The sequence below is a fragment of the Mytilus edulis genome, chromosome 11 (assembly GCF_963676685.1).
Source record: "Mytilus edulis chromosome 11, xbMytEdul2.2, whole genome shotgun sequence".
NCBI classification, from domain to species: domain Eukaryota; kingdom Metazoa; phylum Mollusca; class Bivalvia; order Mytilida; family Mytilidae; genus Mytilus; species Mytilus edulis.
The window spans coordinates 77,805,015-77,832,599 of NC_092354.1; the positions used below are offsets into that span (position 1 = coordinate 77,805,015).

General features: G+C 32.2%; 1 protein-coding gene across 2 annotated transcripts in view; it reads right to left on the minus strand.

Moving 5' to 3' along the window:
- Positions 1-27,585, minus strand: part of LOC139496341 (ralA-binding protein 1-like) — a 52,343-nt gene that overhangs the window by 20,747 nt on the left and 4,011 nt on the right. For both annotated transcript variants that reach the window (XR_011657625.1, XM_071284859.1), the window contains exons 3-12: positions 22,332-22,476; positions 21,990-22,056; positions 19,652-19,772; positions 9,716-9,838; positions 9,109-9,312; positions 8,382-8,500; positions 7,601-7,731; positions 6,522-6,723; positions 3,539-4,213; positions 2,288-2,417 (exon numbers count right to left, since the gene is read on the minus strand). Coding sequence is in view for 1 of the 2 variants with exons in the window: in XM_071284859.1 (XP_071140960.1) it covers positions 2,288-2,417; positions 3,539-4,213; positions 6,522-6,723; positions 7,601-7,731; positions 8,382-8,500; positions 9,109-9,312; positions 9,716-9,838; positions 19,652-19,772; positions 21,990-22,056; positions 22,332-22,476 (1,917 nt within the window). In the remaining variant the exon portion in view is untranslated. The remainder of the gene's footprint in view (positions 1-2,287; positions 2,418-3,538; positions 4,214-6,521; positions 6,724-7,600; positions 7,732-8,381; positions 8,501-9,108; positions 9,313-9,715; positions 9,839-19,651; positions 19,773-21,989; positions 22,057-22,331; positions 22,477-27,585) is intronic.

Consider the following 27,585-nt stretch of genomic DNA (forward strand, 5'->3'; position numbering starts at 1 on the left):
TCCACTGAACTCTCTAGCCTGTATATCTTAGCTGTAGATTCTGTTGATGGTTCCTGGCTTATCTCCCTTACATCTACATCCTCCTCTATAGTTCATGCATCACTGTCTCCACTGAACTCTCTAGTCTGTATATCTTACCTGTAGATTCTGTTGATGGTTCCTGGCTTATCTCCCTTACATCTACATCCTCCTCTATATTTCCTGCATCACTGTCTCCACTGAACTCTCTAGTCTGTATATCTTACCTGTAGATTCTGTTGATGGTTCCTGGCTTATCTCCCTTACATCTACATCCTCCTCTATAGTTCCTGCATCACTGTCTCCACTGAACTCTCTAGTCTGTATATCTTACCTGTAGATTCTGTTGATGGTTCCTGGCTTATCTCCCTTACATCTACATCCTCCTCTATAGTTCATGCATCACTGTCTCCACTGAACTCTCTAGTCTGTATATCTTACCTGTAGATTCTGTTGATGGTTCCTGGCTTATCTCCCTTACATCTACATCCTCCTCTATAGTTCCTGCATCACTGTCTCCACTGAACTCTCTAGCCTGTATATCTTACCTGTAGATTCTGTTGATGGTTCCTGGCTTATCTCCCTTACATCTACATCCTCCTCTATAGTTCCTGCATCACTGTCTCCACTGAACTCTCTAGTCTATATATCTTACCTGTAGATTCTGTTGATGGTTCCTGGCTTATCTCCCTTACATCTACATCCTCCTCTATAGTTCATGCATACCTGTCTCCACTGAACTCTCTAGTCTGTATATCTTACCTGTGGATTCTGTTGATGGTTCCTGGCTTATCTCCCTTACATCTACATCCTTCTCTATAGTTCCTGCATCACTGTCTCCACTGAACTCTCTAGTCTGTATATCTTACCTGTAGATTCTGTTGATGGTTCCTGGCTTATCTCCCTTACATCTACATCCTCCTCTATAGTTCATGCATCACTGTCTCCACTGAACTCTCTAGTCTGTATATCTTACCTGTAGATTCTGTTGATGGTTCATTGATTATCTCCCTTACATCTACATCCTCCTCTATAGTTCCTGCATCACTGTCTCCACTGAACTCTCTAGCCTGTATATCTTACCTGTAGATTCTGTTGATGGTTCCTGGCTTATCTCCCTTACATCTACATCCTCCTCTATAGTTCCTGCATCACTGTCTCCACTGAACTCTCTAGTCTGTATATCTTACCTGTAGATTCTGTTGATGGTTCATTGATTATCTCCCTTACATCTACATCCTCCTCTATAGTTCCTGCATCACTGTCTCCACTGAACTCTCTAGTCTGTATATCTTACCTGTAGATTCTGTTGATGGTTCCTGGCTTATCTCCCTTACATCTACATCCTCCTCTATAGTTCCTGCATCACTGTCTCCACTGAACTCTCTAGCCTGTATATCTTACCTGTAGATTCTGTTGATGGTTCATTGATTATCTCCCTTACATCTACATCCTCCTCTATAGTTCCTGCATCACTGTCTCCACTGAACTCTCTAGTCTGTATATCTTACCTGTAGATTCTGTTGATGGTTCCTGGCTTATCTCCCTTACATCTACATCCTCCTCTATATTTCCTGCATCACTGTCTCCACTGAACTCTCTAGTCTGTATATCTTACCTGTAGATTCTGTTGATGGTTCCTGGCTTATCTCCCTTACATCTACATCCTCCTCTATAGTTCCTGCATCACTGTCTCCACTGAACTCTCTAGTCTGTATATCTTACCTGTAGATTCTGTTGATGGTTCCTGGCTTATCTCCCTTACATCTACATCCTCCTCTATAGTTCCTGCATCACTGTCTCCACTGAACTCTCTAGCCTGTATATCTTACCTGTAGATTCTGTTGATGGTTCCTGGCTTATCTCCCTTACATCTACATCCTCCTCTATAGTTCATGCATCACTGTCTTCACTGAACTCTCTAGTCTGTATATCTTACCTGTAGATTCTGTTGATGGTTCCTGGCTTATCTCCCTTACATCTACATCCTCCTCTATAGTTCCTGCATCACTGTCTCCACTGTCTCCACTGAACTCTCTAGCCTGTATATCTTAGCTGTAGATTCTGTTGATGGTTCCTGGCTTATCTCCCTTACATCTACATCCTCCTCTATAGTTCATGCATCACTGTCTCCACTGAACTCTCTAGTCTGTATATCTTACCTGTAGATTCTGTTGATGGTTCCTGGCTTATCTCCCTTACATCTACATCCTCCTCTATAGTTCATGCATCACTGTCTCCACTGAACTCTCTAGTCTGTATATCTTACCTGTAGATTCTGTTGATGGTTCCTGGCTTATCTCCCTTACATCTACATCCTCCTCTATAGTTCCTGCATCACTGTCTTCGCTAGACTCTCTAGCCTGTATATCCTTCTGTTGCTCTAAGATATCCTCTACCTAAACAAGAATTCAATGAATCTTTATTTCCTGATTAAAACTAATTGCTTACATCCACTTGATTTGAACTTTAGTGGATAGTTGTCTCAATGGGAATCATACCACATCCCTTTATTATTATACTGTGGATTCATTTATTTTCGTGTGTACCAATTTTTGTGGATTGCAAAATTGTTAAATCCCAATTAACATTTACCCCTGAGATCAAAGAAAATTGGTATCTAATAATAAGTCCACCGTAAATAAATCCACCTGCCTGCCTGACCACTGATCCTACATCAACTAATAACTGATATTCTCCTTCAGAAATCCAGTTAAAAACTATTTTACATTTAGGTTAATGCACAGTATGGGTTTTGCTCATTGTGCTAGGCCATCTGGAATGTGTTTACAGCCTGGTCCTTTGGTCTTAATAGGCAATCAAACCACATCTCCATATTTTATCAATAAAAAGCTGATTAAACAGATTTTTCAGTCATATTTCTAATACCTGTCCTATCAAATGATTGGTTAATATACTCTCGTTATCTCAAAGTTGTCTCTACTAGAGAATTGTTTCAATATATTTGTATTTTGACTGAAACGAATACTTAAAGTCTGATTGATCAAGGAAAATAACTCTTTCTCAACTTATGAAAAGGTTAAAATAATTGAATAAAATTGAGAATGGAAACGGGGAATGTGCCAAAGAGACAACAACCCGACCATAGAAAAAAACAACAGCAGAAGGTCACCAACAGGTCTTCAATGTAGCAAGAAATTCCCGCACCCGTTAGCAGGATATGGGTCAGTAATCAATATTCTGTCAGGGGATCAATCATCAATGTATTTGTATGTTATTATCTGTTATCATGGTTATTACTATTATCAAATTAAATGTTTTATTTTATACATGAATGGAGAACCAAAGTAATAGTTTTTATTACAGTTAACTTTTGTTGTCTCAAATTGGAATTGGCTAGCACTCTAAATATCCTGTGGCTATTTCTACTCCTAAAAAGTGAAATTATATGAGTTAAATTGTGGTTTCTCAGACCAATTTTATAGTCCTAAGGTTAGCTACAACAGCATTTAAATTGTCTTCCTTATTCATAACTGTATTCATTTATGATATTTTTTACCTGTTGCTCAAATTCATCATCTGAACTTTGAGCAGATTTTTGTTTCTCTTCATCAGTTCCTGGTAACTGCTCTGCCTCTTCAGTTTTTTCTCCTATTTCACTAACAATGTCTACCTTTTCTACTTCTGTCTTTTTATCTCCAGTCTGGTTTTCAGACATATCTTCATCTTGAATGTCTTCATCTTTTTCCTCAATAACAGTCATTTCTGAAGGTTTTTCTTCAAATTTTTCCTCAATAATAGTCATTTCTGGAGGTTTTTCTTCGTATTTTTCCTCACTGACAGTTATTTCTTCCTTTTTTTCTTCAAGTTCTTGCTCATCTTTTATGTTTTCATCTACAACATGAGATTCTTCCAGTTTGGCAGACTCCACATTTTCTTCATTCTTATTTTTTTCAATAACAGCAACTGTAACTTGTGTTGGGGCTGCATCCCCTTTAGATTTAGTAGACTCTTCCATTTTCTCATCATTTTTCAGACTAGCTTCATTCTGTTCTTCAGCTTGGTCTTGTTGCTGATCATTGGCTGTTTCAGATGGAGGCTGAGGAGCTTGTTTTTTATGTGGGATTTCTTTCAATTCTAATTTCAGTTCTTCCTCTTGTGATGTTTTAGATTTTTTGACATCATCAGATTTTCTTTTCTCCTTCATATCACTTCCTTTACTTGCCATTTTTATCTGAAAGAAGTCAAATTAAATCATTTACTTGGTACAAGAAAATAGTGCAGATTTCACTGCAAAAGTCAAAAAGTCTGAAAAGACCAGTTTTTGTCTGAATATGCATGAATTTTTACTCGACATTCTATATTTGTCTGAATAATTTTTAAAAATTCTTGACATAGTATGAATTTGTCTAATACGGTTCTTGATTTTTCTTTACAAGTGTCTTGACGGTATGAACATTGTCTTAAATTTTCTCAACACTTCCTGTATCACCTGATAAGAGTCTGGCTTAGTCTCGACCAATTCTTGACTGTCTTAAATTTGTCTCGATCTGTCTTGACATGTTCTTGACATTCTTAATAATGTCTGAATATGTCTTGACATATTCTTTACATTCTAAATAATGTCTGAATATGTCTCGACACATTCTTGAGAGTCTTAAATATGTCTTGACACTATCTCAACAGTATAAATTTCGCCTGAAATGTGTACAGACTTATTCTGCACTGTTTATGACATTATATTGCTGTTATATACTCCTTTTTATTATGGCTAAACTAAACTTTGAAAAATCAAGGAAAAATTTGGTATAGTAAGATACCCTTTTGGTGCAACTAAGTTGGAATACCCTGAATAATTCCCATGTAGTTTAATTTTGATTTAACTGATCAACTTATAAGTTGTATGGCTGATTACTGGTAAATCAGTTATTCCTTTTTGATACAGTATAACCTGTATAAACCGGCAGGCTACGGGACTATGAAAAGGGCTGGTTTGAACAGTGAGCCGGTTTATTCAGGTTTCCGTTTTGACCAGAAGTTAATGACTTGTGACGTCCGATATCTTGCATGTAAAAGTTCTCTCTGATTGTATATTATATCTGATAAGTTAAAATACTTTCACTTCGTTTTTCATTGTTTGCATTTGCATCATAATGCTCGCATTGTTTGGATTGTGAGACGAGAGTTTCGATTTACTTCCATGATCATTAATTTGAAATGTTGGAAAGGCCGATTAAAAAGCCAGAATATTATCAAACGTAATTTCATCACTATCGAAACGTTGTTGTACAGTGTACAATACCCATTGATTGTTGTCATCCGGGTGTTTTTCATTATCCAGGTCATTTATTTAGGGGTTCACAACAGGGAACCCAGGATTTCGAAATCACGATGTAAATTTTTACTTTGCGATTTAAATTTGTTTATACAAGTTACAACGTAAGTTCAATCCGAGATATATTCGGTGTGTCTTTTCGTTTAATTGACATGTTTATTATGTTTTAATAAATAATACAGCTCACTACTGTCCGATTGTAAGTTCACAGTTTAACACATGACTAATTGATTATCCTGAAAAGCCATATTGTATAAACAAATATGTTTTGATTGCATATCAATCATTGAAATTAATAAGACAAACCGGTTTTGACAGGTAAAAATTAATGTAATTAAGAGTATTGGGACTTCATAATCAGACTGGAATTCGGAATACACAGGGTCCGGTTTACAAAGGGTATTTTAACAAAGAGTTTGAAGGGAAAAAAATGGGAATTTTTGGCCGGAAATGCACAGGAAACCGGTTTATTCAGGGTCCTGTTTAATCAGGTATGACTGTATCTGCATGCCTCAGAATTCACAATATTTGAGCAAAAAATTATAAAATATGAAAGAAAAGAAAGAAACAGAAAAGAATGCAAAGGAGTAACATGACACATAGCCAAGTAAAACAAATATCTTTGTTTATGGTAACAGTCTGAAAAAAATAAGGTTTATCGGTCAGCATCATTTTTATTTTTTAATTGAACTTCAAAACCAGATATAGGCAAATATTGCATTTACCTATACATCTCGTAAGCAGCCATTTATGGAAGTTGTTTTTTTTAGTCAGATATGGTTTAACACAATACTTGTTGATGATTTTTGCTGTCAAAAAATAATTTATACCACTGACGAAAATAAATTTGCAGAATTTTCAATGAAAAAAAGTTGGGGTCAGCTCTAAAAAATTAGGGTATAGTGGAGTACAGTGAAAAAACATGTGCTTTTTCTTAAGCCTAATTATCTTAGGGCTATTCCAGAAAAAAAGTATGGGGGTTGGAAGGCACATTGTATTAATAATACATGGGTGATGGGTATAGGAGCAACTTTTCACACTATAATGCACTATAATTCTCAATTACAATTGTCTGAGTGGCGGGTGCTGACAAAAACTGCCTTCCAACCCCCCATACATTTTTTTCTGGAATAGCCCTTATCATTATAAGTATTTTATTGCAACAAATGTTATTATATTCAATACAACACGTGACATCATTGTCTACCTTTCTTTTCAGCTGAGTAACGACTCTTTGTACTTCCCACAGTTGTTCTTCTTTGTCTTGGTCAGATATTCCATTTCTTAACTGTTCATGTAAACTGTTCAGTAACGATTCCTGCTTTAGTAGCTCTTCCTCCAGCTGTGCAGGGCTGTCAGGTAGTTCTAGTGACCACTTGGAATGAGCTGGTTTGATGGGTGGCTTGTACCTATATAAAATAAGACTTTATATAGTAAAATCATTTGTATACAATAAAGCTAATGAATAATTTAGACCTAGCAATTATGTCTTTTTCACTGGTGTACAGGTTGATGTATCTTTGATATGATGATGACTGATGTACCCATATTTTAACTATTTTATTTATTGTGTCTGTTTAGTTAACGCATCAATGTAAATATAACGGAATTTGATGAGACTGTCATCAAAGTGAGAAGGTTAGCGCTATAAAACCAGGTTTAATCCACCATTTTTTACATTTGAAAATGCCTGTACCAAGTCAGGAAAATGACAGTTCTTGTCCATTCGTTTTTGATGCGTTTTGTTATTTGATTTTGCCATTATGGCCTTTCTGAATTGATTTTCCTCTAAGTTCAGTGTTTTTGTGATTTTACTTTTTTTTGGACTGCTAATCATAATATGATGTTTTTATTTCACTTTGTAAACAAATCCATATTGTCATTTCAACATGTCGATAAATGTTGGAGATAAAAAGAGGCTACTTAGAGCCAGAATCATTCACCTTGATTTTTTGTGTAGATCAAACCTACAATTATTTTGCTGTTTATTGTATAGATGTATTTAAACATGTCATTTAAAGTTTCTCTCTATCTATCATCGTTGATCTTGTTAAATTATTTGTAGCTCTTACTTTCCTGAGTATTTTTATTGATTGGAGTTTCTCTTTATCTATCATAGTTTGTACCAAAAAAAAAATGACATATTTGTAGAATACTAAGCAGAACATGTTTGCCTTAAAAAAATTCTCTCTGGCTGTCATAGATTCTGTAAATAGTCATACAAAACAAAATCACTAATTCAAATAACTTTATGACATTTAATGTTTTTCACTTTTCTGTACTTACTTTTTGAGTTCTGTATGTTTAAACAGTTGTTTGGCATGAGAGAAGAGAACATTTAACACTCTGTGGCTAATCTGCATGGTAGGACTCAGTACAATGGACACATTCTGTAAACTCATCTTATTCTCTTTTTGCTGAAATGAAATAAATGAATAAAAAAAACTGGCTTGATTTTATATGTGTTATTTTCGGGTAATTTAAGTATTTACCTAGTAACCTATCATTTACATGTGTCATATGCACTATTATCAGTCACATGTGTCATATGCACTATCATCAATAACATGTGTCATATATTGTATATGTATCCATACTCTCTCAATGAAATGTGGCATATGTATTATCATTTAGAATAACAACATCTTATTAGGTTTGGGTAAATCATGTGTATTTGTTTATTTCTCAAATGACATGTGTCATATGCACTATCATTTAAGATAAGAACATCATGTTATGTTTTGGTAGGTTAAGTCTTTTCCTACCCTCTCAGTTTCATGTGTCGTATGCACTATCATCAGCCACATGTATCATATGTTGTATATGTTTACATACCCTCTAAATCTCATGTGTCATATGCACTATCATCACGTCACATGTGTCATATACTTTATGTGTTTACCTACCCTATAAATCCCATGTGTCATATGCACTATTATGCAGTCACATGTGTCATATACTTTACGTGTCACCTAGGATAACAACATCTTATTATGTTTGAGTAAATCCTGATTCAAAGAGTATTATTTTTTTGTACATTTGTCATATATTGTCAGTGTTTACATACCCTTTCAATGACATGTGTCATATGCACTATCATCCAGGATAACAGCATTCTGTTAGGTTTGGGTAAATCGTGAATTAGTTTATGGAACCTCTCAACTTTACTCTTTTCACTTTTCAGAACTGAAAGTAAATCATGTAAAGATTTAAAAGCCTTTCAAATATCAGCCCAAATATCTGTAAAGCCTAGGACATAAAACATATACCAAAATATATTTACTAAATGTTTTTCATATCTGTTTCAAAATGATAAATTTTGGCAGCTCAAACAATAATCACTTAGTATATATATCTAAGCAAAACCATATCACTGACTTCAAAATGATTCTACTCATATAACAATGTAAGCAACACAATTATTCATGAATACACTTGTGTATCAACATGATCAAGGGACCAAATAATATCATACTTAACAACTGGTTGCTTAATCAAAATTCCCTGTTGAGTGTATTAAAATACAATTTTCAAAAGTTTTCAAGGTACATTTATAGCTTGCTGTTTGGTGCGAGCCAAGGCTCCGTTTTGAAAACCGTACTTTGACCTATAATGGTTTGCTTTTAAAAATTGTGACTTGGTTGTCTCATTGGCACTCATATCACATTTTATTATATCTAAATATAATGAGATTCCAATAAGACATCTAGCCAACAAAGACCAAACGATGTAGCCTACACAGATATAAATTGCTTCAATAACAGGGCAGACCAACCCTTTAAGTTATTTAATACCTGAAGCTTCCTCAAACTTTGGCATCAGCCATGCTGTTAGGACAGGTTCTGGTAACTCCCTAAGGAACTGTTTTAGTAGACTGGCCACAATGTTAGGTTCATGTTCCTCTAGGAACACAGGCAGACCCTTGTTATAACAGTCCTTTAGGAGCTGGATCTTAGACTTCACACCAGAGATTCTGTATATCCCTTCACAAGATAGCCCTGAAATATGATAAATGATGTTTTTAATTAGTAAATTAGTGTGAAAATGCAATGGAATAGGTGTAAAATAAAAAGTATAATTTTAAAGTTTTATACCATTATCTATTTGCAGCATTTATTAAGATTTCAATAATTAAATTATTCTTATGTTTATATTTAGGAAATAATTGATGCAAGCTATACTTTATTGTAGTTTTAACATGCGTAGGCATTATATTCATGATTATTTTTGCTCAAGCAATAGTGAGGGCTAAAATAACCTGAATATAATACCTACCCATGTTACACATATGGTGGCATGTAGTTGTTTATTTATGTGTCATTTGGTCTATATATAATTGTTGAGAGTTTTCTTATTGGTAATCATACCAAGTCATTTTATATCATATTGTGTTTAACATACCATGTTCCTCAATATAGTCAATACATTCCCTGAACATAGCTGGGAGTTCTACTCCATCGTAGCATCTATTTCTCTCCACAGCCAGGGTAAGCTGTACTCCAAATATGGCTTTCTCAGGTTCTTCTACAAATATACATCATTCAATAATAATAATATACACCTACAACATATAGATTTTTGGTGCTTTTTGGGTGTTTTTTCTAAAGATAACTTTTGGTATGTGTTTTTCTACATTTCTTCCAAGTCTGTTTTGATTTTAAGAGATATACAAAAAATGAACATATTGTTGTGCTTAGCATACCCCTACTACAGTCCGTGTAACGTAAAAGTTAACAATACGAACAATGCCCGAACCATGTACGGACGATGCCCGAACGATGTACGTACGCTTACCGAACGGTGTACGAATGCAAACGAAACGCTGACCGAGCGTTGTACGGACGCTGAACGAACGATGTACGAAAGGAAACCATGTACCATAAACCATTCCATAAACGATAACATAAGCGCCCTTTTATCGTATATCTTATGGTTTTGCGTAAATCGTTTCATTTAGCGTATACCGTATCGTTTAGCGTACATCGTTTCGTTTAGCGTACATCGTTTCGTTTAGCGTATATCGTATCGTTTAGCGTACATCGTTTCTTGGCGTGCATAGTTTCGTTTAGCGTATATGTTGGGGTTTTTTTAAATATAAAACATGAATTGTGTTCTGTTAAATCTCATTATATAGTTGATAATATGCGTAAAATTCGGATCACTCAACATTTTTTTGAAAATAGCCTAAGGTATCACACTTTTTTTTTCCAAATGAACAATTCAAGTTATTTTAGATTGAAGTCGGAATTAATATAATGTTCTTACAAAAATATATTCGGGGTCTAAAGGTTGACTTTTTGTTCAAAAAGATTGTTAAATATTTTTTATGTATTCTCTTTTATAGCATGTATTTTAAAAACGACTGAATAGAAGTTTTATCTATATGTCGTAATTAAACAATTTATTTTTTTTATTATAGATTTGATTATTCATTTTAATATCAGACGGAAAAAAACAAGTATTCGAGAAATTTCAAACAAAAACAATTACTCATTATGTGCCTCATCAACTCCAAACATAATTCCCTACCAATGTACAAACGATTGTGGGAAATTTTTACCTATAAATGCACTTTACTTTAAACAATCATCAACAATTGTCCGACAAAAAACTAGACCATGTCCCTCTATTCTTGAATTTTCTTATACCATTTTCCTTAATTTTCTTATACCATGTTCCTCTGTTCTTATTTTGCCCGTTATACTCTAATCTAATTTTGTATTTTTTTCCTTTATTTTCCTGTATTTATACCTTCATAATTCGGAGCAACCCACACTAAATATACATATGATACACACGGTCTATAGGTCATCATCGCTTGTGCCGAAATGCACATTTTTGCATAACACAGGATGTCCTTGTTCATATTTATTTTAACTACTGAATGCTTTTTTTTTGTAACTTCATTGGAGTGTAAAAGCGTTGATCGAAGTACATTTTGTAAGAAGCGCGAAAGCGCTCCATTCTAAAAATGTGCACACGGTCAACAACCCTATGAAGATACAGAAAGAAGCATTCAATACTTATAATATAAATACATTTTTTAGCTAGGATTATGAAAACACGATTTTTATCAAGTTTTTTTTAAAATTTACCTGTGCACTCTATTGTGGGACCTCGTGTCATCTTGAATGATACATTTTATTGTGTAATGAATTTGATTAAGGAATAACGCAAAATTGCAGTGTAGCCAATCAGAATAACGTATTATAATTCAATTCAAATCTTTATTGCCATAAAACTACATATTTATAGTATGTGACACAACATATAATGAAACATACATCTAATGTTATTATAACATTGTAAATGCCCTCCTAATGATACATCTAATAGTTGCCACTGGACATTAAACAACTAACTATAAATTCATCCGCCATATTCTTAGTTTTGTTATAATGCGAAAATCAAACAACATGATGATACAATAATTATTGCAGATTTTCACTAGGGAAATAATGGGAAATAATTGTAAACAAAACCACTCACTCACATCCCTACGACACAAATTAAAGTCTAGCCTTTTCACATTAAAATACGATATTTTCATCTATTTCAATCTACATGTATTCTAAATAATTTTAAACAATTTCAAATCAAACGGTCATTTTTCTTATTTGCCATAAAAAAACAATTATTTTCATTTCTTATTTTAAACAGATCGATTGTTTTTCAATGGTCGGTGCCTGTCAGGATTTATAAAACCGTGTTTGCCAGAGAGAAAAAAAAGCTACATACATGTACAACAGGAAAATAACAATGTCTTAGAAATACTTCGATTCCCTACATGTATTTTCTAATTTTTATACTTTTATATACTTTGTGGAAAGATAGAAAAACACTATAATTTTCGTCAGAACTCAAAGATTCTTCGATATGTCCTATTGTCTTCTGAATATTTTTTAAGATGAACAATTTAAATTTTTTATACCAAACATTTAAAATTCTACTCGGCGTTTATAAATAGCATTGAAAGTACAACATCTTATAAACGATAATCATTGATAAAATTGATGTAAATGAGCCACTCTTTCTCAGGTTGAGATGGAATATGTTCGTTATTTGATTTAACGAGTTTAACAATCGAAACCCCTGAAATATCGATCGCCTTGTGACAAGCACGAAAAATGGCTAAACTAAACTTCCAACAGCGGACAATTATTTATAATTATACGATATTCTTTCAATGGATGTTTTAAATATAATGCAGAACTTATCAATTAAGAGATTTCTTATCCCTTTTCAAATATGAAGTCCCATGCACGAAAAAGTTTGTCTGACAACATATTTCATCCTGGCCACAACTCCCCCACCCTTACCCTGTAAAAGATTAATGGTATTTCCCTAGTGTTGATTTCGACAACGAGCTTTAATTGTAACCGCAGATAAATGGTCAATTGTAAGTCGTGTGACTCTATCCACCACCAACACATAACCACAAGCTGAGTGAGGAGACTTTCTTGCTATAAGACGTCTAGAACTATTTTCAACCTTGTCGTCTTATTTCTTAAATTACGTTTTAACAAAATATTCGTTCCCGTGAAAACTAAGATTTGTTTAACTTTCAAATTTTATCATGGTCTCTTCTCAGGATATAGCGGTTATCTGTTTGTTGGCTTTACAGCTAATTTCCTAATGCATGTAAAGCGAGACTTTAGTTAGCTTGCTTGCTTAGTTTGTATATTTTACAATTGTAATTGGGATAACCAATCAAATTTAAATATAATATATACAGATGAAAATATGCCTCTACATTGTTTGAAGATGTCAATGTTATTTACAAAGCTTGAATTATTGTTTATACCAACAGAGCAAGCAAGCCTACCAAAATTGTACTCTACAAGCATTGGAAAATAAGCTGTAAATCCGACAAGATAACAGGTTAATGTATTCAAGTGAATTTAAGATTTGTTGCAATTCTAAAGTACAATGATTAAATCAATCTTATCTTTGATGTGCCATATGGGCATCCCTATAAAATAAGACAGTCCATGCGTGACCCATGGCATTAGATATTATGCATGTCAGTGGATATAAAAACAATAATTAGAACACCCGACCCTTTGGGTCTATAAGTCACTTTAAACATAAATAAGAATGGTACGGCGAACAAAAATAAATAAATGTTATCGAAAATTTTAATATAATTTTAATATAAAAATCTTACGAATAACCTATATTATTTACGTGTCTGAAATATTTCGAAAAGTGAAATTAAACTCTTGAACAGACCATTTATGAACGTCGATTCACAGGCACTTGTCTCAAATTTTGTTTTCCTATATACCTTAATATTAAGGTATATAGGATTTTTCTATTGAGACAAGTGCCTGTGCGTCGTTTGTGTAAATTCGGGATTTACACGTATTAAAACCTCTTTACTTTTCGGGATTCGAGAAAAAAAAATATTTAGCAAACACTGTTAAGGACACAAATAAAAAAATAATTCTGTATCATAAATTTAATTTGTTAATATTTGCAACTCTTAAAACCAGCTGATATTTTTTTTTTTACTTCTTCGTGTTGAATAACCTAACAAATGGGGATACATGTATCCACGACTTCCCAAATTTAATCTAAAATTCAACTACGTTACCCAACTCTTTTAATATTGAAACAATGCAAGATATAAATATATTTTTGTTTATCAGATTCTAATACTGGGAGCTATCTGAAATCTGTTCATAGTATCAGATCAACTGTCCTTAATAATAAAGATTGACGTGCAATTGTGTCTGTGTCAATTAGATGAATATATTCATATTTCTGGACGTACATAATTATGTCAGAGTTTAGGCTTTTTCATTCGATAGTAGCAGATAAAAAAAAAAAGGATTTTCTGATATTCTATCTATAACTGAAAAAAAATGGCATTAAATCGTAGAGGCAGTCCCACTTTATGTGAAGAATAGAACGTATTCAGTTTTTTGGATTTTCTTCTGTCCACTAGCAAATGTCTGCCTGTACCACTGAAAATATATATAACTTCTGGACTAGCGAACACAGGCAACCTAGTAACTAATCTTCCTGCTTCCAACTGAACGACATGTTCCAGATTGTTGTAATCTTGTTGAGTACAGTCAACCCATAACTCACGTGCATATTACATAATTGGTCTTATAAGTGTTAAGTATATGTGAATAAGATAATTCCTAGTCAATACATATTTCAATTTTTTTTTAGAAATTTAATCTTGTGCTTTCACACTTTGAAACGTTTTCTATATTGTATAGAAATTACCATTGAAATCAAAAGTAATACTTAAATGTTTATGACAGGAGACAATTCTACTACTTGATTTTGAAGTTCTATTTTAATATCATCTGGAGAAGTATTACAAGAGAATAGCATAGCAATGGTCTTGTTCCGATTAAAAACAATAAACCAATCCTTAGACCATACTAACATTTGTTCTAAATCGCTATTTAAGACATTCGCTAATTTGTTAGGACGAGTACTTGAATAAGACAGGGATTTTTCATCAGCACACAATCGAGTTATACTTATCAAATTACCAGCTATGTCATATACATGAATAAGGAATAGTAGGGAACCTAATACAAAGCCTTGTGGAACTCCGGCATTAGTATTCTCAAAAGGCAAATATGAACTTGAAACAGAAACGCATTTTGTATATATGAAATATAACTAATTAAGTGATTAAATACGTTTTTAAATACATTTTTTTTTCAAATATTTTCCTACTACTGATAATAATGAGATTGGTCTAAAATTGGAAATCAGTGATTTGTACCCGGTTTTGAAAATAAATAAATGCTGAAAGTCAACTCATTTTAAAGAAGTTTTAAAAATAAAATGGTCAAATGCATTTTTTTTTACATAAAGCACAAAAATTTAAATGTTACATTATGAGATCAAAATACCTTAAATAACCCAGTCCAGAGATATCGTGTATATTCGACTGAATATACCATATCGAGTATTTTACATTCATACTTGTTACGTAACAAGATCTGGGCCCAGGTAAAAAGATCCAGCAGGCGGTGTATATTCTAAAGTGTTTATCGCCTTACATTATACATGCTGACGATGACATTTAGCTTTAGGGCCATTTTGTTTTCGCAAAGACAAACAAAAATTAAATAATTTTATATATAAAATATTCTGTTGAAAAATTATTTTTTTAAATTGAAGGTAAACAGATAAGCCTAATGTCTTCGCAATTTCTTGTTCAGATCCATGGACACAGATGTCAGAAAGAATAAGAAAACACTAAATTCTTAAACAAATATATTGTAAAATGGACACCAAACACATTTTGATAGAGTAGTGTGCTGATAAATTTTCTTGTGTAATTTTTATGTTCTGGAAAATTCAACATCCCATCAACAATACTTAAATTAAAGTCCTAAGTTTAATAAAGTAAATATATATTTTTTTAGAATATCATTTGCAAGGCTGCATGCCCTGCATGCCCATTGCATCTATCGTTTTCATATGTTTCTTTTCTGCCATGCATAAGTTTAATCTTTACTTTGACTTTATTCTATAGAATTATATATAATTTGTTTCAGAGATCGATTTATGAACTTTATGCTTAAAATAATTAACCCACAATATATGTATATGGTATGCGGCATTTTTTTTTGTATATATACATGTACATGCATAAATTAATAATAATCCCTTAGATATATTGTAGCTGATTGATTGTAAGTTGTTTTATGTCCAGTGTAAACTATGTCAAACATTTTTATGAAGAAAAGAGTTTCTAATTCGCAGGAAGAATTTACGTCATATTTTGCACAATGTAATTTAAAGTATTATTTCCTTGTTTCAAAGTAAAAATAATAAATATTATCATATTTAAAAAAAACGTGGATTTGTTTTGTGATCAATAGAACTTAGTGCGACCAATTAAATTGTATTTACAATGAGATTTATATTTAGGTGTGTGCCAAATAGGGAAACAATAAACTGGGAGGTTGGTGACCATTTAGACTTCGTTTAGATAACACACGTCTTCAAAATTAATAGTTTAAAATAAAATTTTGGGGAGTTAAAAATTGAAAAGTGAAACGCTAAAATGTATATACAAACCTATTCTATCACTTTCCTCTGAGCAAGGGAAATATATATTGAAACTGTAGGATATTATAGTGGGTTTAACGACAACGAGACAGCAATCAAACAACAAAAACACATAAGGACAGCTAGTGGGTAACATTATATAGTTTAGTTTAAACATATTTTATTTGCTGAATTAAAGCAAAAATGCCATGTTTTTTGTGTCAATTTTATCTTTCCATCAGGTCCTAGTGCACTATTTTGTTCTAAGTGCACTAAAGAGGCCCTTGCGGTATCTGTACCTGTAAATACCGGAAAGGACCTCGTCAGTGCACTAAGAACAGTAAAACATTTGAAAACAAGTCTATAATATTTGCGCAATTAAATGATTGTTTTATTGGCACAAATAAATGCTGCAGTTTTTACAATAAAGTGATGCAAAAAAGAATTGGCGTAATTAAGTTGTGGTTCAAATTAATTCTTTTTGATCGAAACTGGATATCGGCCTTCAAAACATGGTGTGTACACAAACAAAACAGTATTCATCTTGTACGCAGTCTAGCCGGAGAATAAAAGTGTTTGCAATTTGTGTAGGATTTTAATTTTAGAATGCAATGAACAAGTAAGAAGATCGTTAGAAACCTTAAGTGAATTGGAAAATGAGCTATGCACGATGAAAGGGAAAAGTTTGGTGCGTCGATAAAAAATTTCATAGATGCATGTGATAATTGTAAAATTTCAAGTCTTTTTTGTAGAACTGATTATTTCGATCCTTTAAATATGTGTAGAATAATAATTAAAAAATATATTATTTAGTCTCTTTCATATAAATATTGTAGATTTGTATTTTATCATCGATTGCAATCATAACGTCCAGTGAGAAATATTTCATGTATTCGTACAAAGAACAAATCAATTTCTTTTAGAATACAATTGATTGGTTATTTAAGGTAAATGATTTGCGACAGAATAAGTCAAACTTGGCCAGAAGCTTACCTCTAAAATAAAGAAATATAAAAAAGGTAGAGTTATTTTTAAATTCTGTATTTTACTCATACATGGACTTAAGCACTTTTTACAGTAAAAAAACCCAGTTTTAACACCAACAGCAGGTATCACAAACGACACTGGTTCCATAGATATCTTTAACGAATTTTTATATATCTCTGACAGTTTTCGGTTTATATCAGACTCTGACATTAAGGAGAACAAACACCATGGATGTGTTGTATTTTTTTTTAATACATTTAAATATAAAACACGTACTTCATATAAAGCCTCATTTATAGAACATTCATTATAATTTATTGTGTCAAGGAAATATTTGGATCATAGAAATGTTTGGCGGAGGAGAGAGAGAGAGACATAGAGAGTCTGACTTATATCACGGTATTTGGTCTCATGTTATTCATGTCAAAATGTGATGGAAGAAACGTTTCCTATTCGTTTTATATATATTCCATAATGATATTAGTTAGAGATTTAATCCAATTCAAACTAATAATTGTTTTTTTTATTCCGCGTCTTTTTATATTAAATCATTTTAACTCAAAACTATAATAATTGAAATAACTTTATTAAATAAAACCAAAACATACGTGTATATCAGACGCTTAACAAAACGATATACCATACGATTGATGAAACGCTAAACGATAGCACATACCATACGATAAGCGAAACGCTAAACGCTAAACGCTAAACCATACCATAAACCATACGACAAATAAAACGATTAACGATACCATGAACCATACGTTATAACAAAACCCTCAACGGTGACATTTACCATACGATGAACGAACGATGAACGAACGCTGACCGAACGTTGTACGGACGATATACGAATGATGTACGAACGATGACCGAACTCTATACGAACGATTACCGAACGCTGTACGTACGATTCCCGAACGAAAAAAGTGTTAACTTTTACGTTACAGGGACTGTAGTAGTTCAAAGTATTAGCAAACAGGTTTGTAGGTGTCAGATTGATTCAAAAAGCACAAACATGTTATAACTCATGGTTTTCAAGCTGCTGACCAAATATCATGTCATTCTATTTAGAAGTTTCTGTGAAAATATTGTCTAAAAGATTTGTTTGACAGATGAAGGAATACACTTCTAAGGTGATCACAATATAGCCGCTGACTCCATTCAAGAAAATTCATCTAATCAAAAATTCTAATCTCAACAATCTAATTCAAAAAGAACTTGAATATAATTCATTATTTGATTTCAAACTATTCTAATGAGGAAAACAATTAAATTTCAGCATTGAAAATGATCGTTGAAAAAAAATCCTATTTAACAACAACAACAACATGCTATCCTTCTAAGAAAAGAATTGTTCTTTGTAGAAGTCACCATTTTGTTCCTTGCTCATGATTTAATTCGCTGTTTCAGAATCTAATGCATCCTGGGTAATATTTTCAAAAGTGTACACCAAAACGTCCTGATTGGTTAAAAAATGTCATAAACAATGGAAATTTAACCAATAACGTGATGTTATTTTCATTTTGGGGTACGAACAATGAAATTACCCATAATCCTTTAGATTATTAACCAGCCAATTGGCTAATGATAACAATTATACTTTTTTTCTATTTATCAAATAATAAGTACATAGTACACAACAATAAAGAATTAAATTTAGAAGTATTATATTGGTGTACTCTAGTACATGATGTTATTATTGTTTTGGTGTACTTACTAGATGTATTATATTGGTGTACTCTAATACATGATGTCAATATTGTTTTGGTGTACTTACTAGATGTATTATATTGGTGTACTCTAGTACATGATGTTATTATTGTTTTGTTGTACTTACTAGATGTATTATATTGGTGTACTCTAGTACATGATGTTATTATTGTTTTGGTGTACTTACTAGATGTATTATATTGGTGTACTCTAGTACATGATGTTATTATTGTTCTGGTGTACTTACTAGATGTATTATATTGGTGTACTCTAGTACATGATGTCAATATTGTTTTGGTTTACTTACTTGATGTATTATACTGCTGTACTTTAGTACATGATGTTAATATTGTTTTAATTGGGTGTACTTACTAGATGTATTATACTGCTGTACTCTAGTACATGATTTTAATATTTTTTTGGTGTACTTACTAGATGTATTATATTGCTGTACTCTAGTACATGATGTTATTATTGTTTTGGTGTACTTACTAGATGTATTATACTGTTGTACTCTAGTACATGATGTTATTATTGTTTTGGTGTACTTACTAGATGTATCTGCTCTAGTATATGATGTTATTATTGTTTTGGTGTACTTACTAGATGTATCTGTTACTTGTTCCTCAGGTTTGTTCTTCTTTTTATCTTTCTTATGTTTTTTGTGCTCTTTCCCTTCTTTTTTCTTTTCTTTTTCTTCTTTTTTCACCTCTTTCTTTTCATCCTGCAAGCAATCAATTTGAATTTGTTTTCATTTCCTTTAAAAAGACTGATTTTACTAGAATACATTTATTTTAGCCTGACTTTACTGAACATGAACTAATTAATTGTTTGGGAAGGTCAAGAATACTCCAGATTACATTTTGTGTCATAGTACTTAAAAGTTTCATTAAAATGGTGCAATAATTCTGTAAGTCTTCATAAAATGGGGATATTTTTGTTCAGTTTCCAAATATTTTGTAGTGAGTCAAATCTGTAAAACTAAATATCAACTTTGAGTGGCCTTTTGAAGCCTTCCAATTTATATTTTATCGTGTGGTTTTCTATGTTGTGATGTTATGCTATTGTTTCAGAAAAAGGGATAAGGTTTGGAACCATAAAAACGTTTAATCCCGCTGCAAATGTTTGCACCTGTCCCAAGTCAGGAATCTAATGTACAGAAGTTGTTGTTTTTTTATGTAATCTATATGTGTTTCTCGTTTCTTGTTTTTCATATAGATTAGACCGTTGGTTTTCCCGTTTGAATGGTTTTACACTAGTAATTTTGGGGCCCTTTATCAGTCAGGGATATGACTCTATAGGGTTATTACAGAAAAATTACATACATTTGTTATTGTTGACTAAAAAATCAAAAAACTGTGATAACATACATGTACATATGTTACATGTTTCAAAGAGGCAATATACATCAACAGTTAAGTTAAAATGTATAAAAGTTCTATTGATATTACTTTTGTCTATATGAATACTTAACTATTGAAAGATATAACAGTTCATAGTTTGTCAATTTTGCATAATACACATATATGTTATTACAGAAAAAAAATGCCTGTTATAACTGAAGGGTGTTATCACAGCTTCTCTATTTCACTTCAAAGGATTTGCTAAGACATATATCATGCTTAATTACAATGTATTTTAATTTATTGTAAGAAATAATGACCAGAGCATGTAATGAGTTTCTGTTGAAGTTTCTCAGTAATTCCTAAGTGTCTTATATAATAAGTTACATTCCTTTAAGAACCTAGCCTTGTTATCACAGCTAAGTTTATCCCTTAATAACCTTGTCTCATTGATTTACCATGGTTAATAAAAAATGTATTAATTTAATTAAAGAATTAGTTATCAGACTATGCATTTAGTTTCTGCGCAAAGTCTCAAGAGTTCCCTAGAGCCCACTATAAATGAAATAATTTTACAAATAACAAACATATGTTATTACAGATTTCGAAAATTTAAGGAATAAAGAGTAGACAACTCATGAAAGTATCTATAATAAGACACGCAAGTTATTTTCTGTAATAACCCTATAGAGTTTTATCTCTGACTGTTTATAGCTGTTTGTTCGGTGTGAGCCAAGGCTCCCTGTTGAAGGCCGTACATTGACCTATAATGGTTTACTTTTATAAATTATTATTTGGATGGAGAGCTGTCTCATTGGCACTCACACCACATCTTCCTATATCTATTTTGGATATTTTTTCATGATGACAACAAGGATTTTTTTAACAACCTTGAATACCCATGAAAGTCTCATTTTTTTACATAAATAAGGCCGTTAGTTTTCTCGTTTGAATTGTTTTACATTGTCTTATCAGGGCCTTTTATAGCTGACTATGCGGTATGGGCTTGCTCATTGTTAAAGGCCGTATGGTGACCTATAGTTGTTAATGTCTGTGTCATTTTGGTCTTTTGTGGATAGTTGTCTCATTGGCAATCATACCACATCTTCTTTTTTATATTGCATGGTTTAAGGCATGTTTTATGTTATACACTAATTTTAGCTGGTAATTTATGTTTGTATCTGTCTGTAGTGAGGAGCCTGTTATTTAGTGGTTGTTATCTGTTACCACATCAGTTTTTTTTTTGTCCATAAATCTAGCGATGAGCTTTCTCAAATGAAATCTTTTACATTTGTAATATCAGGCCTTTTAAAGTTTCCTATGGCTATGTCAAATAAGTTTTGCCCATTGATGACAGCTGTATTGTGACGACCTATGGTTGATAATATCTACAGCATTTAGTCTCTGGTGGAAATCTCCAGTGTTCTCCATATATGAATGTGAGGCTACTGGTTTTTGAAAACAAGATGGTATTTCAAATATCCCTGTTTACTAGGATGTCAAATGAAATGTCAGGGGAGATTACTGTTGTCTCATTGGAATTGGCAGTCATACCACATCTTCTTCTTTTTTTGTTTATATAAACACTACAACTATACCTTGTCTTTGTCCTTCTTCTTTGTAGAAAACTTGAATCCTTTTGGTTTCTTTAACTTTGATGGACTCCTGAATATTGAACAAAATATTGTATCAGACATGGCTTCTATTCAGATAAGATTTTTAATTTTGATCAGTGAAAAAAAATATCAACACTAAGTTTGTCATAAGAAATAATAATTAACACGATTTATATATTATTCTGTCAGAAAAATGCCAGTTCACATTAAAGAATGTAGACCCTTATCTGAAAAAGGGAGATAATTTTGTTTTACATCTTCTTTTCTATCGAATGCATGTGAATCATTATTAAATTAAAATTTCAAAAGGGGAGATAAACTTACTTTACATCCTCTGACGTGACTAGTGACTCATCAGAATCATCTTCATCAAACATGACATAACCTTTATCTTTCTGTCCTTTCTTTCCATCCGTTTTCTTCCCCAACAAGTTCTTTCTTCTGTTCTGTTTATCATGGTCATCATCTCCTTCAAAAAAAAAGTCTTACACAACTTAGTATAAAATTTCAGAATTTCTTTTAAACAGTACAACTTAGTATAAAATCATGGAAACACAGACATGACAGACAAAAACAAGTTGTGTGTGAGAAAATTAATTAACTGTCTTTTTCACAATAAGAGAAAAATTGTAGTCATGAGTAATACATGTAACACACATGATACAAGACAGTCTATTGGATAACAAGGTAATAATATATAAATATATTAAATTATTAATAATGCCAGTTTGATGACAGTTTTTCTCCTTCTGCTTTGAGGCACATTTTCCGTATAACCACACAACCGCCAACACTTCAAAAGCCTTGAAATTGTGGACTTAGCTATTCCTAAGCTTTTTGAAACACTACTTGCTCAATGACCACTTTCAATTAACTTATGATAGCCTTTTTGTTGTCATCTGACAATTCTTTCCTGCGTTTTGCCTTTTTTGTTCATTGATATCAATAATGACTTAACTGCACTACGATTCTGGTTTAATCAAAGTGATGGAAATCACTCATGGAAAGATTAGAAGAGTAGTTTAAATTATTTCATATCAAGGTATGGTGGGGAAAAATGAACATTTATAAAGCACTATTGCTTAAAATTGCATTTACAGCAGGTCTTTAGAAGGAAACTTGCTTTTCCAGTACGAGAATAAAATGATCTCAAATTAAATAATATGGGTCTCTTAATTTGCACAATTTTATTTAAAGACCAAACAGCCTATTGTTTATGCGCATCAACTAACGCAACTTGGTAGTGACATAAAAGCTCTATGACGTTGTTTCTAGCAATGAAAAAAACGTCAAATTATAACGTCCTATTTCGCGTTTTTCACTAATTCCAACATGGTGTACGCTTAAAAATACGTCTCCAAAGTACAGAGGAATTAAGCGTTGCGAGGATATCTTGTGGAAATTTAACACAAATGGACACAAAAGATACTACACTATATTTAACCTTTGTTCTAATGAAAACAATAAAATATAACTTTTGATCTCTACTTTTTTGCGCCGATCTGCATTTTTTTTTTATTCTTTCACATGCGTAAATTTTGTCTTGTATTTCCGCCAATATGCATTTCATTTTTTTTTTTTATTCTTTCATTTTGTATTTCATTTGCGCCGATTGTGTACAGGTTACCGGAGTTATTAGATAGGTGAAAGTTATGTTTATGTCCAATTTATGTTTTCTTGTCTGTGCGGCCGTTCGTTCCTTCGTCCGTCTGTCCTGCTTCAGGTTAAAGTTTTTGGTCAAGGTAGTTTTTGATGAAGTTGAAGTCCTTTCAACTTAAAACTTAATACACATGTTTACTATGATTTGATCCTTCAAATTTTAGTGTTAATTTTTCAAAATTTAAAAAATTTAAGTATTCAGAAGGTCAGGCCGATAAAAAATTATTCCTAGAAGTTTTGACATACTGACAACGTATCCATGTAACTAATGTCTGGACGATTCTTGTTAAATAATATCCGATCTTGCAATGAAGTTAAAATTTATTTATACTGCTTATTTGACAAAAATCTTGTAATTATGACAAAGGGTCATTGTCGTTTGTCCTTTGTTTCATTTCAATTTGTCTTAAGAAGAAATGATAAACATTTCGCCTGATCTCACTGAAGCTTACAGCTAATTTCATACTGTATGTAGATCATCACTTTAGTTAGTTGCTTGCTTTGTTGGTATATTTTGTTAATGTCCAATACGCAAGTTCCGAGATAGAATTATCATATACCGTATACAGGTTTACATACCTATATATGAAGATGTCAATCTTAATTACAAAGCTTGAATAAACATTTATGTAAACAGATCAAGGAAGCCAACCAAAGTGTTACCCTACATGCATTAGGAAATTAGCTGTAAGGCAAAACATATAAAATAGTTGTAAATTTAACTTATGACAAAAACAATTGCTCCAAGAATAATATCCAACATAAAATCTCTCCCTTTCATTTAGCTAAAACTATGACTGGAAAGATTGAAAACAAATTTAGATTTTCAATTCCGGCAACAACCTGGTCCTTTTTTTTAATTTACATCAGCAATTTAGATTTATAATATATTATCCTGTTGGAAAAATCTAACTTTGTAGTTTTCAACAGAAAATGATTTCTAAATTAATTTTTGAATTAAAACTTTTTGTATTTTATATTTACTGTCTCATTTATTCAAAACATCGTCATGTGAGGTTGTAATAACAGGGATTGTATTTCATGATAGATGTATAAAAAACTTTAATTCATATATTATACCTATAATTTTGATTTCCCTATATCTAAAATATTCAGAAATAATGACTTCACAAACCAGATGGAATAATTTCTATACGTTCGCCTTAGTCTGGAAATATAATGGTATAGAGAAGTCCGTCCATGCTTTTGTGTGTCCGTCTGTCAACAGTAGCAAATGAGTTCATTACGGCAAACTTCTGAAATTGACGCGAAAAACACACACACATATAGTCTGATATAGTCAAATACTCTATAGTTAGCCAGTGCCATCTTTCATTTAATTTTCAATAATTTTGCTAATGAGGGACAGAGGACAAAAACAGACTTTCCTAACAAAAGCGGCGAGAAAGGTTATTTCAAACAATTTTCCATTTCGACGGATTATAGTTATTATTCTTGGAAATTTAAATGTGGGTTTCAAACGTCCAATTTGTGAGATATTTTTTCAAATAATGTGCCACCAAGGGAAGTTTGAACTATGACGTCAGATGCAATGTTCTGAAGAAAGACAACTCTTTTCTTCAAAACGAACAAGAAAAAAACATGAAAATTGCTCATAACTTTTTTGAAAGGTCGGTGACATACACTTTTTTTTGCTTTATTTTGAAGAGTACACGTGGCACTTTCCTTTTCGAAATTATTATAAAGAAATCACTGGTAGATATTTTTTGATACTGGAAACGTTTTTCATTTTTACGTTTTATTTTTGGCGGGAATGAAATAAATCATATTTTTAAAGAAAAAAACAATATGAGGCTTAAACTCTCGAACATGTATTTGATAGATACAAATCTGCTGTTTAATGTGAAACAAGAATTATGCTTGTAGGTTTGGTATAAAGGATCTTTTGCAAAGTTTATATAACAAGCAAATATTATGTCAATATTCGGGAAAACACGATACTGAGGTTGCTATAGCGACAAAACTAAGTCGGTGACCCCCAATTTTTTTCATCATTTTTTGTTCTTCAAATCATGAAATACCTTCACACAAAATTTTAAGGAAAAATCACTGGTAGAAATAAATAGGCTGTTTGGTCTTTAAACTGCAGTTTATATCTTATCGAAACTATGTTGCTGGTTCTAAACATGTTTCAAAAAAACAAAAAAATGCAAAAATTCTTCTAGTAAATGTAACAAACTATTCTTGTAAGACATAAATCTGGACCAACAGCTTAAAACTTTAAAGTGTCAACAAAAAAATTTGAAAAATGTTGTTTTGGGGCATTTTGTAAGTTGAAACAGAGGTTATACATGTTATATGGCATTGAAGATTAAAAGTTTTAGAGTGCCTTTTGATCAATTTTTAAAGTATTTTTCAACACAGGGCATTGAAAACGTACTTTTTCAACGTAAACCAATTAATATACTTATCTTATTGAAATGTGGATTCTTTCCTGATTGCAAAAATATATATTCACTTCTAATAAAAATTCAAACGACTAAAATAGACATAATGATTGATGGGAAATAAACTAATAAACAATGGTTTGTTATAATTAAAAGTTTTAAACTGTTTCAAGCCAATTCCTGATAAAAAAAAAACTAGAGGCTCTAAAGAGCCTGTGTCGCTCACCTTGGTCTATGTGCATATTAAACAAAGGACACAGATGGATTCATGACAAAATTGTGTTTTGCTGATAGTGATGTGTTTGTAGATCTTACTTTACTGAACATTCTTGGTACTTAGAATTTTCTCTATCTATAATAAACTTGGACCTTTAGATACAGTGAAAAATATTTTGTAAAAATTTACAAAAATTTACCATATTAGTGAAAATTGTTAAAAATTGAATAAAATGGGCAACAACTCCTTAAGGGGTCAACTGACGATTTTGGTCACATTGACTTATTTCTAGATCTTATTTAGCTGAACATTATTGCTGTTCACAAGTTATCTCTATCTATAACAATATTCAAGATAATAACCAAAAACAGCAAAATTTCCTTAAAATTACTAATTCAGGGGCAGCAACCCAACAACAGGTTATCCGATTTATCTGAAAATTTCAAGGCAGATAGATCTTGACCTGTTACACAATTTTACCCCTTGTCAGATTTGCTCTAAATGCTTTGGTTTTTGAGTTATAAGCCCAAAACTGCATTTTACCCCTATGTTCTATTTTTAGCCATGGCGGCCATCTTGGATGGTTGGCCAGGTCACCGGACACATTTTTTAAACAAGATACCCCAATGATGATTTTGGCCAAGTTTGGTGTAATTTGGCCAAGTAGTTTCAGAGGAGAAGATGTAAAAGATTACTTAGATTTACGAAAAATGGTTAAAAATTGACTATTAAGGGCAATAACTCCTAAAGGGGTCAACTGACCATTTCGGTCATCTTGACTTATTTGTAAATCTTTTTTTGCTGAACATTATTGCTGTTTACAGTTTATCTCTATCTATAATAATATTCAAGATAATAACTAAAAACAGCAAAATTTCATTAAAATTACTTATTCAGGGGCAGCAACCCAAAACCGGGTTGTCCAATTCATCTGAAAATTTCAGGGCAGGTAGATCTTGACCTGATAAACAAATTTACATCATGTCAAATTTACTCTAAATGCTTTGGTTTTTGAGTTATAAGCCAAAAACTGCATTTTACCCAAGGTTCTATTTTTAGCCATGGCGGCCATCTTGATTGGATGGCTGGGTCACTGGACACATTTTTCAAACTACATACCCCAAAGATGGTTCCGGCCAAGTTTGGATTGATTTGGCCAAGTAGTTTCAGAGGAGAAGATTTTTGTAAAAGATTACTAAGATTTACGAAAAATGGTTAAAAATTGACTATAAAGGGCAATAACTCCTAAAGGGGTCAACTGACCATTTCGGTCATGTTGACTTATTTGTAAATA